This window comes from Triturus cristatus, chromosome 2_2 (genome assembly GCF_964204655.1).
Source record: "Triturus cristatus chromosome 2_2, aTriCri1.1, whole genome shotgun sequence".
NCBI lineage: Eukaryota > Metazoa > Chordata > Amphibia > Caudata > Salamandridae > Triturus > Triturus cristatus.
Genome location: NC_140582.1, coordinates 74,290,571 through 74,303,320, shown reverse-complemented (window position 1 = coordinate 74,303,320; position 12,750 = coordinate 74,290,571). Strand labels below are relative to the sequence as shown.

Below are 12,750 nucleotides of genomic sequence, written 5' to 3'. Positions count from 1 at the left end.
ATAAATACGTCCGGGGCTTATCTACGACCCCCTTTTCCAATTAAACTCTGGTTCTTGATATTCTGTGGGTCTGAACAAGGGAGGAGGGGGTATAGGTAGTACCAGGCCATATCCACATTGTCTGCCTTCCATCTGCAACAAGCAACAAGGTGCATGCAGGGACTCTCTTATTTAAGACTCCTGCTGGGCCCATAACAAAGGCCGAATTTGAGGGGTCATCAGACCTCCTTTTGTTCCAGTCTCTTGGCTGGGAGCAGTCAGGAGCCTCACACCTAATGCAAATGAAGTGGGGGGGACAGGGGCGGCTTCTCCATTAGGGCAGAGGAGCGCCGCCCCACTACTTTCACGCAGTGCGAGAAGCAGAAAATAAAATTATATTTTAAATACCATTTTATTTTCTGTTTTTCGCGCTGCGAGAAAGCAGGAGGCAGGGGTAGGCCTGATTTGGGGAGGGCGGGAGGATATGCCTGGTTGCGGGTGGGTGAGTCGGGGAGGAGTGCCTTGCACCACTCTGAGTACCCTGACTGTACCAAAGCAATCATGCGCACTCTACATTTTTTCTGTGGTTGTGTGTGTGGTTGTGTGGGTGGTGGTGTGTGCGGGTGGTGTGTGTGGGTGGTGTGTGTGGGTGGTGTGTGTGGGTGGTTGTGTGGGTGGTTGTGTGGGTGGTTGTGTGGGTGGGTGTGTGTGTGTGTGTGTGTGGGTGTGTGTGTGTGGTTGTATGTGTGTGGTTGTATGTGTGTGGTTGTATGTGTGTGGTTGTATGTGTGGTTGTATGTGTGTGTGTGTGGTTGTATGTGTGGTTGTATGTGTGGTTGTATGTGTGGTTGTATGTGTGGTTGTATGTGTGGTTGTGTGTGGTGTGTGTGGTGCGTGGTGTTGTGGTTTTGTGTGTGTGGGTTGTGTGTGTTGTGTGTGTGGTTGTGATTTTGTGTGTGTGGTTGTGTGTGCATGGTTGTGTGTGTGTGGTTGTGTGTGTGTGTGGTTGTGTGTGTGGGTGGTTGTGTGTGTGGGTGTGTGTGTGTGGGTGTGTGTGTGTGGTTGTGGTCATGTGTGTGTGGGTGGTTGTGTGTGTGTGGTTGTGTGTGTGTGGTTGTATGTGTGGTTGTATGTGTGTGTGGTTGTGTGTGTGGTTGTGGTTTTGTGTGTGGTTGTGGTTTTGTGTGTGTGGTTTTGTGTGTATGGTTGTGTGTGTGGTTGTGTGTGTGTGTGTATGTGTGGTTGTATGTGTGGTTGTGTGTGGGGTTGTGTGTGGGGTTGTGTGTGGGGTTGTGTCTGTGTGGTTGTGTGTGTGTGGTGGTGTGTGTGTGGTGGTGTGTGTGGGTGGTTGTGTGCGGGTGGTTGTGTGTGGGTGGTTGTGTGTGTGGGTGGTTGTGTGTGTGGGTGGTTGTGTGTGTGTGGTTGTGTGTGTGTGGTCGTGGTTGTGTGTGGTCGTGTGTGTGTGGTTATGTGTGTGTGGTGGTGTGTGTGGGTGGTTGTGTGTGTGTGTGGTTGTGTGTGTGGTTGTATGTGTGTTTGTATGTGTGGTTGTATGTGTGGTTGTATGTGTGTGTGGTTGTGTGTGTGGTTGTGTCTGTGGTTGTGTCTGTGGTTGTGGTTTTGTGTGTGTGTGGGTTGTGTGTGTTGTGTGTGGTTGTGGTTTTGTGTGTGGTTTTTTGTGTGTGTGGTTATGTGTGTGTGGTTGTGTGTGTGTGGTTGTGTGTGTGTGGTTGTGTGTGTGTGTGGTTGTGTGTGTGTGGTTGTGGTTGTGTGTGTGGTTGTGGTTGTGTGTGGGTGTGGTTGGGTGTGGTTGTGTTTGTGGTTGTGGGTGTGGTTGTGTGTGTCGTTTGTGTGGCTGTGAATGTGTGGTTGTGTGTGGTTGCGCGTGTTTGTGGTTGTGTGTGATTGTGTGTGTGTTTTTGTGTGTGTGTGGTTGTGTGTGTGGTTGTGTGTGTGGTTGTACGTGTGGGCGTGTGGTTGTGTGTGTGGTTGTGTGTGTGTGGTTGTGTGTGTGTGTGGTTGTGTGTGTGGTGTTTGTGGTTGTGTGTGTGGGTGGTTGTGTGTGGTTGTGTGTGTGGTTGTGTGTGTGGTTGTGTGTGTGGTTGTGTGTATGTGTGTGGTTGTGTGTGTGGTTGTGTGTGTGGTTTTGTGTGTGTGGTTGTGTGTGTGGTTTTGTGTGTGGTTTTGTGTGTGTGGTTGTGTGTGTGGTTGTGTGTGTGTGGTTGTGTGTGTGGTTGTGGTTGTGGTTGTGTGTGTGGTTGTGTGTGGGGGTGTGTGTGTGGGTGTGTGTGTGTGTGGTTGTGGTTGGGTGTGGTTGTGGTTGATTGTGTGTGGCTGTTTGTGTGAGGTTGTGTGTGGGGTTGTGTGTGTGGTATGTGTGTGTGGTATGTGTGTGTGTGTGGTTGTGTGTGTGTGGTTGTGTGTGTTTGTGTGTGTGTGGTTGTGTGTGTGGGTGTGGTTGTGTGTGTGACAGTAATACTAAAAGCATCTCAAAATAAAGGAACACAAACATCGAGTTGGTGGAAAGAGAAAGCACGTTGTAAGTCAGTAAGTCAAACGGCGCAGCAAAGCATTAACACAACAACAAAACAAACAAGATCACTTAGCGAAGACTGAGTGCTGATAATGGATATACACAGCCCATCATCTTAAGAGTTCGATTGCAGCCAATGAGCACTCAAACCTGCCCCCTCCTTGTGAGTTGCACCCCATATTTCATGAGTTGTAACTGCTGCACCCACCATAGCGCTTTGAGATCTAAAGCGCTACATAGGTCTAATCGATTAACCAGTCGGCCACATGCTGTGCTTTTAAAGAGAATGTGCCAAAAGTTTCCAGCTTCCTCATCATGTCCTCATGAAAGCGCCAACGAAAGGACTCCCTGAATGGTGCAACGGACATCAAGCAGCCGCTGCGATCAGAAATAAACACTATGAACGTTGTCCAGTTTCACAGTAACATTTCCTTAATGTTCTTTAAGTCACAAAACAGTAATACTAAAAGCATCTCAAAATAAAGGAACACAAACATCGAGTTTGTGGAAAGAGAAAGCACATTGTAAGTCAAACGGGCGCAGCAAAGCATTAACACAACATGTTCTTTGATGTTTGATGTTCTTTGAACGAGAACATCAAAGGGGCACCGTGAAAGTGATCGCGGGCGAAAGTGATCGCGGGCGCTTAATGAGCATGACGAGGTTTGCCAGCCTCTGCTCCTAAGCGCGCCCCCGCGCACATGCACTGTAGCTCTAGGCTGGCCATGGTAGCATTTTTTGAGCCCTCACAAAAAGTCTCACCAGACCAGCGCATGCGCTGGGTCAGGCGAGACCTAAAAAGGCAATATCTACAGTACTGGAATACTAGGAGGGTGAGCTGATACTGGGTGGGGGGACCTACATCTTTTTATGGACAACTTCAAGGATTGATCCTATTATAGGTTTGATGGCAGCAGCTCAGCACCTGAAATATTTAGGCTGAGAAAGGTGGGTTTGGTCAATTCCTGGAAGGACTCTCACCCTGACTGCATGCACTATACCTTCTACTTGGAGGCCTACAAAACTTATAACTGTCTTGACTATTTTCTTACAAGTTCGAGCACCTGATGGATATTGAGGAGGTAGAAATAAGTCACATAGCCATCCCTGACCATGCACCATCGTCATCAACATTACAACAAATCCCTAGATCCGGCGCATGGCAGCTCAATGAAAACTTTTTGTCCAAGCAGAAATAGAAGAGAACATAGAGAGACCCTATGCTGAAAATGAAACATAGGACAAGTAATTTTTCCACTCTTGAGGCCTCTCTTGAAGCATACCAAATGGGAACACCCACAGCAGCAGCAAGAATTTACCAGGTATGAGCATAAGCTAGAGCTTTGCCTTAGTCAAAACTAGCAGTGATGGAGGGAGAACACAAAAACATTATCAAATAAACTATGGCGCAAGATTATTGAGCCCAGGTCAGGACACTTGATTTGGACAAAGCAAGGTATGTCTTCTTGAGAATAAATCAGAAATACTATTAATCAGGAAACAAGGCAGGGAGGCTCCTGGCTGTGCAACTTAAAGCGAAGGTCAACATAGATAGGGTCAAAGAGGTAACTAACAGCATAGGAAAATCTCTTCACGATAATGGTGCCATAATGGGCATTTTCTGCACCTATCAGCATCTACAGGCTAAAGAAGGAGTGGCACTGAATTCAATGGAGGCACTCATTAAAAGCAACCTTAAATATGCCATTCCGATGGATTACAAAAACCTTCATTGTTTCAACTGCTGATCGCCCGTGGGGTCCTGCAAACATACCTGCCTGCTTTTCCGCCGCTACTGGGGGTCCCACGCTGTTTGTCTCCCCTGCTGCCGCTTTTACACCGCGCGGCTGTGAGCAGGGGGAGACTACAGCTCCCAGGTACCTTTGCGGCCGCCGACGCTTCCTACGCGCACGGAGGCGCAGAAAAGCCCGAGGCTCCCTCGGTGGAGCGGGAAACCTTCATTCTTTCAACTGCTGATCACCCGTGGGGTCCTGCAAACATACCTGCCTGCTTTTCCCGCCGCTACTGGGGGTCCCACGCTGTTTGTCTCCCCTGCTGCCGCTTTTACACCGCGCGGCTGTGAGCAGGGGGAGACTACAGCTCCCAGGTACCTTTGCGGCCGCCGATGCTTCCTACGCGCCCGGAGGCGCAGAAAAGCCCGAGGCTCCCTCGGTGGAGCGGGAAACCTTCATTGTTTCAACTGCTGATCACCCGTGGGGTCCTGCAAACATACCTGCCTGCTTTTCCGCCGCTACTGGGGGTCCCACACTGTTTGTCTCCCCTGCTGCCGCTTTTACACCGCGCGGCTGTGAGCAGGGGGAGACTACAGCTCCCAGGTACCTTTGCGGCCGCCGACGCTTCCTACGCGCCCGGAGGCGCAGAAAAGCCCGAGGCTCCCTCGGTGGAGCGGGAAACCTTCATTGTTTCAACTGCTGATCACCCATGGGGTCCTGCAAACATACCTGCCTGCTTTTCCGCCGCTACTGGGGGTCCCACGCTGTTTGTCTCCCCTGCTGCCGCTTTTACACCGCGCAGCTGTGAGCAGGGGGAGACTACAGCTCCCAGGTACCTTTGCAGCCGCCGACGCTTCCTACACGCCCGGAGGCGCAGAAAAGCCCGAGGCTCTCTCCGCGTCACGGGACGCGCGCGGGCGAAGCCGGAGGAAGCCAGGACAAAGGGCGGGCCGTCTGTGGCCGTCCGGGGACGGAGGAGGACTGGACTGGCCACCCCTTTTACATTTGCATGAGAATTGGACACTGATAAAGCAACGTCTAGAAAGGTACTGTTGTGATTAAGATTTAATTTGCTGACCCTTTAAGGTTGAGACACAGCTGTATACCTGTGGGCAATTTGTAAACACGAGATTATTGCCCGATAGTGTTTGGTTTTCCACCATATTAGTATTATATTTTTGTGTTGCTAATTTTAAAAATGATTAATCGGGGCAAAAAACCTAAAACAAAAACTCCAGCTACGCGGTCATCTACTAAGCTGCTGGCAGCAGACCCCCAACCTTTACCTACCTTGACCGCCATTGATAAAATGCTGCAACAGACTATTGGTGTTGTGGCGAATGCCATAGAGAATACAGAGAGACGGTTATCTATCACACCATCATTATGTATGCCAACTCAGGCAAGAGATATCTCGATCACTATGACTGACGCGTTGGAGGTTAGCTCCTATATGACCTCATCATATGTAGATCTGCCCTGCAGCCAGATGCCTGTAGAAGTCCCTCTAGACTCCCAAGAACGTCCAGTTACTCTGACCGCCCCCTCTCCTGAGAAAAGGTTAGATGCATGTAAACCTTGCCCTAGAAATAAGAGAGTAAATATCCCAAATAAATCGGGCAAAAATAAACCTGCCAATCACAATCTGGTGACCCCGTCTAGTAACTTAGCTGATTTACCATCGGGAATACCATGCTGGGTCGCTAACATGGTTTCGGATTTACAAGCATCATTGGAACGGGCCATTGTTATCCAACTCAAGCCCCTGATATCCAAACTCGACAAACTTATTTCCATCATGAACACAAGGGGGGGAGGGACAATTGAGTCAACCAAACTACGAAGAACCCCTACACCCCCTGCTACTGAAGCTTTATTACAAAATACTCCCTGTAATATAATAGCTGGAAATAATAGTCCCCCAGTACAGATCACCAACGTAGGAGCCACGTTAGGTACTCAAAAACCCACATCTGTTCCATCGCAAACTTTACTTAGTATTGGCCTCCAGAAACAGAGTAGCCAGCCCACAGGAAATCTGGCAAGTGCCATAGACAAAGTTCCAACTAAAGACGAAATTTATGATCTTCGGTCCCCCGAAACGCACCCGCCCCAGCCCAGTTCTAAATGGTACCCCACTTGAAAGGGTTAGAACCTTTGTATACCTGGGTGTCACGCTGACTGAAGATTTTGGTTGGGGTCCCCAGGTAACTAAATCTGCCCTGAGGCTTACACAGATAGTGGGAGGTGTTAGTAAGTTCCAGAGAACAACCCTATTTAAGCCAGTCTCCCCAGCCCTTGAAATTTACGGCGCACAAGCTAGACCTGCTGCAATGTATGGCGCAGAACTTTGGGGCCATACGTGCATATCGAGCCTCTCTAAGGTTGAGCACGTATTTATTCGGAATCTGTTAGGGCTCCCCCAGAGCACTCCGCTCATACCCCTGAGTCTAGATCTTGGCTTAGAATCTATTGCAGAACTGTTAGCGATTCGACCTCTTTTGTATTGGAGAAGGCTGTGGACAGCACCTGAACTTAATGATTATAGAGCTGAGTTCTCTGCTATCTGGGGTCAGCTGAAGAGTAGAAATATACCCTGGCTCTCCCACATAAAAGCTGCTGTACATCAAATAGGCTTGCCTCAATTATGGGAGACCCCAGAGGAAAGTTGCCCAGCGGTGCGGAGAACTGAGCTGCTGGTCCTACTTAGACAGAACAATCTAAGTTTGCTGCACCGCTCGTCAGTATTGGGTAGGCTGACTACAGAATTTCTGCAAATAAAATTTGTGCCGAGGAGAGAGGAATTCCTAGATTTAATTCAACCCCCCTTGGCAAAAAAGTTATATATACAATTAAGGCATGGTTGCCTTCCAATTGGGGCAATGATTTGCAAATGGGCTGGACGAGGAGAGGAAATTTGCCCAATTTGCAATGAAAGCAAAGAAGATATAATCCATGTTTTATTCTTCTGCCCTGCCTATAGTGCAATACGTAGATCCTGGTTGGTACCATTGTGTAGAAACCTGGGTCTAAAATGTGCCCAAGCCTATAGGATTTTAAGATATGACACCTCACCTCCCATTGTGTTCTCTGTCTCCCGTTTTTTATACAGTATGTGGCGGAGGAGGTCTGCTGTGATTAATTGTTCTTAATATTGATAAACGGAACTGTTTGTCATTTTCCTTGATAACCTGTTAAATAACTTTTTAAATTTAGGTGCTTAAAATTTATGTATTTTATCTTGTATGTACATATTTTATCTGTGCTTTCATGGTCTCTGACTGAAATAAAGTTATCAAGTAAAAAAAAAAATGTGTGGATGAATTCAAGCCAAGGAGGAGTCTATAAGTGCCATCAGCAAATTCAAGGCAGGGAAGTCCCTAGGTCCCAATGGTTTTACCACTCACTTTTACAAAGTATACTGTATCAACTTGGCTCCAGAGCTCACCAGATTTTCAATTACTTTGGAGACACAGAGCAAGTCGCAGATTCCATGCGAGACACGGTGATGATTATGCTATCCAAGCCAGGCAGGGACACTTCCCTGTGCACCTTTTACAGGCTTATCTTCCTTCTCATTGTTGACATAAAGCTCTTCACTCCTCGTTATTTCCCTTGTCGCAGAAATGAAGGAACCGTGACCAATTGGAGTTTATCCTAGAACGTCAGTGTGGAAACAATACTAAGAAACTTCTGCACATCCTGGAAAACTCCCAAAGGACAAAACGGACCATCCTTCTACTTTTGTTGGATGCCAAGAAGGTGTTTGACAGAGTAGACTGGACTTACATGGCACAGGTAATGCAGATGCTAATGTTTGGTAAGCGCTTCCTAAAATAGGTCATCAAGTTACCAAGAGGTCAAGTAACAGTAAATGGTACTACCTCTGCAACCATAGATATAGAATACGGAACGAGACAAAAGTGCCCGCATAAGGAAAGGAATAGCTATAAACAGGGTATACATGAGACAAGACTAGTTCAAACTTACCATTTATACAGACAACATCATGGTGTCTCTACCAGATCCCCTATACTCTTGGCCACCATTTCTGAAAAAACTGGAGAAATATCGTACTGTGTCTGATTTTAAAATTAACATTGCAAAATGGGAAACTCTCTTACTCTACCCATTGCCTAGTTAATTGGAGGCTCTCCACAAGTTTATCTCACCAGATAAAACTCGGGTCCAATAGCATACCTAGGTAGCAAGCCAGACCAAAATGCAATATAAGTCGCATCACTTACTTACCCCAGGTTAATATACGACATTGGATAGAAGTTTCAAAAATGGTATACAAAACACTTCTCATGGTTTAGAAGGATTGCTATAACCAAAAGGAAGAGCATGCCTCAAAATTAGCATTTATTTAAAACTATTCCACTACCCACCCATCATTTATGTTGAAGCAACTCCAACAGTTAATATCCTTTATCTAGGCAAGGCAAGATTTCCAAAGTTGCTAGGAAGATACTGAATAGAGCCATAACTCTGGAGACTGTCAATTCTGCATTTCTAAATATATTTCCAGCCCACAAAGCTAGGATTTAAGGTGCTACTGAGAAAACTGGAAATATTGAAACTGTGGTGTTTTCTTGATCTTATTATTGCTGGCACACCTCTCTGACAAGACCAGTGGCTGCTTAGGTCGCAGAGGAACTGGGGGCTCTATTGTTCACCCGTCACTTGGGTTGCATTTGCATTATGGGACAAAATTAACCAGAGCCTATGCTCACATCTTTTCTCTAACCATTCAATTCTATTTGTTTTAACTCTGATTCCTCTCCTGCAGTGGAAAATAGCACTTTCAGGCGTGGAGAAAGAATAGAGGGATCTTTATTTGTGGATGGTCAGATAAAACCTTTTGGGGACCTTAAGAAACAATAAACCTTTCAGAAACAGAGTGGTATGCCCATACACAGGTTAGACGCTGGGACGTAAACCCCACGATAAAAGAAGGGGCTACATGAATCTTGACTAAATTTGAAAAAAGGATGAAAGACAGTCCCCATAAAAAAATGAATATTATAAAAACACTTCGCAGAACATATCTGGTATGTTAAAACTCCTGCCCAGAAGTGGTGGGAGGCTGAGTTCCGGAGACATACATCCAATATGGAATGGTAAAATCTTAACAACAGAGCACAAATATTTGCCCGGAGTGCTAAAATGAGAAAGACTCAGTACAAAATCCTCATATGCTGGAGTAGAACTCCAGACAAACTAGCAAAATTGGATAACACCAAGGGTAACCTTAGTTCGCTAGGCTGTGATGTTGTAGGCATTTTTTTGCATTTACCTTGACCCTGTCTCAAGTTGGGCAGATACTGGGAGCAGGTTTTAAATGAAATTAATAAAGCATTTTAGGTACACCTACCAAGAGAGTCTGGGTGTGGCTCTCTTGGGCCTGGCCTATGACGAAGGTAGATCCTACAAATTGTAGAAAGGTAAATAGATGGTGGTCCCCTTAGTTACAGCTACACAAACATTATTAGTGGGGTTGGAAGAACAAACCACACCGCCGTTTAACTCATGATTGAACAGATTATGGAAGACCCTTGCAGTTGAGAAAATTACATTGTTTGTATAACATAGAATCAAATCTTATGAAATTGATAGGGTGGCATTTCTTAAGCTCCTATCCTGGGAATATAAGAACCTCGCATGTCCGCGATATGCCTGATACCTGCATATAAATATTCACTGTGATATATTGCAAGCTCTTCTCTATGCTAGAAATTAGAACATTTGTATTAACTTGCCACTTACACCTCTGCTTCCCATGAGCAGCTGTTCACTGTTCCATAGGATTCCTTTTTTTTTTAAATGCATATTCTCTTGGGTGAGAGGGAATCGGGATTAGGGTTATATGTTTGATGTAGTTAATACTCTTCCTCACAGGAGTTGGTGAAGGTATTTGTAGTATGAAAATAATTAAAAAAACGAATACCTTTTTTGCAACAAACTACTAAATTCTCTTTGGTGTCTTTAATCTTGCACTATAGATTTTGCTTCTATTCTCAATGACTGCAACCACACTCTCACTTTCATATGAAAGAACAAGAACAACAATGATTTAAACAGTTTGTTGGAAAAGGTGATGGTGTGACCATGTATTATAATGAATAAAATACTGTACGTTAAAATAGTATTACAATTTACCTTGAAGTTCCATGACCTCACAAGGGAACTCCTCAGTGACTTGCAATATCCTCATAATGTACAGCAGATTATATTTTATCCCATATATCTCGTCGGTTCCATAGCATCATAATTCTACATGCCTGGTGAAACATTTGTTTTCATCCTACTCACAGTAACACTTATCACTTCTCTGTTTATACTCATATGAGTATTCTGATGTTGTTTTAGTAAATGTTTTCCTTTGATGAGAGATCTAATATTCTTTTCTGCAAAGTTAGTCTTACTTTTTTGGTGACTGTGGCATGTTTCACCCAGGCTCTCATTGTCTATGAGATGTTTTAAGAAAAAAGGTAATGTAGCAATTTAAGTAATCAAGGATATGGTCAGCAACCGATAAATCCGCGTTGAGAACTGTCTTCAAAGCATCCATCTGTCTCTGAGTCCAGTTCATACAAATGACTGGTTTCAGCAAAAAGTTATGATTAACTCTGTTGAAAAGAACTTTTGATATATAAACAAGAAATAAAACGATTTAAAAATAAATTAAAATAAGTTTTTAATGCACAAACAAAAAAGAGAATATTCTGCGGATCATTTTGGATTGCAATTGCATGACAGTGGTGATTTTTCAATACCTTCATAGTAAAGCTTCAGTCTGGGTGTTGGGTGAGGTCAAACCGAGAGGAACTCCAAGTAGCACCAGCAACCATAGGAGGGATCACTGTCTCAGATATTAGCGAGCCAATCAGCACACTTTTGACAAAAGGCTTCGTCCTCTTCTTATTGTAATGTATTATCTTCCCTTTATCTACTTCACATCCCCTTTGCCAGCATCATGCCACTCTGCTGCTCATATGAGCAATTTTGAGGCCCCTGCTTTTGGACCGAAAGCATCAGACTAATTTTGCCTTACATTAGAACTTGAGACATGTTTTACAATGCAGGAGTATGCACCAGGAATGTTCCAGAAGTACAATGGGGAAATTAGAGGTTTTAATCATGATTGTAGCTGGCGGTAGGTAATATTCCTCATCAATTTGTGCAGGAAGGTTGTAAGAAAACCTACACTGACAAATTGACAATGAGGTTTCCAGTTCTATTTCATTGTTCTTGAGAGACAAACTCATTCCTCTGTGAGCTACATTAACTTTGGGTTGTTAAATTCAAACATGCCAGAATAATACGTGAATTCATAGGCTTGTTTACTGTATGAGTTCACAGTCCATTCCTTATTTATTCTTAAGCTACAGTTTCCCCCAAACACTCACGTTTTCTAGGTAGATAATGACTTGGTTGGTTTTCATGTCTGTTCGTCTGACGAAGGGATTTGTCCAGATCTGCAAAAAAAACAAAGAGAATTAAACGGAAGGGGGCACCTACAAATGGGCAACAGTGAAAAGATCATAAATGGGTTCATGGCAGACAGCATTATTGTAAGCATATATTGAACACCCCACTGCTCAGGAGGTAGATGGGAGAGTGGAGTGGCATATTCCACTTCCACCCCACATTGGCTTGAAAATCACAGTTGGAAACTGGAGTGAGACACAATGGTCCCCTATCATCTATCTCTCTTTTTACATGGATAACTGAATTGAAAACTGCTGAGGATACTAAAGCCCTGACATGTGCTTTGTACATATCCTTCACACTTTCACACTCTGTCAAGTAGTTATGTGCACTCCAATCCAACTGATATTCACCATTACTATGGAAAGCATTCTCAGTATAGATTTTCCTTTTTGGGGAGGATCTGAATCATCGTGAATAGATATAAGGGTTAGAGTTAAATAATGGTCAGAAACAGGTTTTAAACATTCAGCCCTCTCCAGTTAAAAAGACCCCCTTAGGCTACAGAGATAGACTGTAAGCGCCCATGCATGAGAGAAGGAGGTGTTGCCAATATACAGGTCCAGGTTCCTGCAGCAAGGTTCTTTCTCAGATCATATGCATGGCACACACTCGAGGTAATTCAAGGTAATTTGTTAGACAGCAGCATAACACCTCAGGGTAAAACAACCATTTTACACTTTGAAGTTAGACAACTGAGCTATCCCTCAAATTGTATTTAAATCACTTAAACTCCTCTTCAAGGTAGAGAAAAGGTCTTGCGCAAGAGAGCTGCTCATCAAACACTGCAAATGATTGACTAAAGTCTTAAAAATGGCATTTCCAACTAAAGTTATTAAAGATTGTAGTCTTACATAAAACATCCCAAAAGAAAGAAAGTTCCCCCCTTTCAGAGTACATAAAAAGGCCTGTCTCTGAGGTGACACACGCATCTACCAGGCTCACCTTTACACATTGCAAGTATTCATTGAGTGCCGCCAACACTACAGGCACTGTTCTTCAACAGTACAG

At 44.6% G+C, this 12,750-nt stretch overlaps 1 protein-coding gene across 1 annotated transcript in view; it reads right to left on the bottom strand.

Moving 5' to 3' along the window:
* LOC146861876 (alpha-2-macroglobulin-like) overlaps positions 1-12,750 on the bottom strand; it is a 1,085,963-nt gene that overhangs the window by 68,848 nt on the left and 1,004,365 nt on the right. Inside the window, exon 34 of the mRNA XM_085641046.1 lies at positions 11,658-11,726. Coding sequence (XP_085497172.1) covers positions 11,658-11,726 — 69 coding nt within the window. The remainder of the gene's footprint in view (positions 1-11,657; positions 11,727-12,750) is intronic.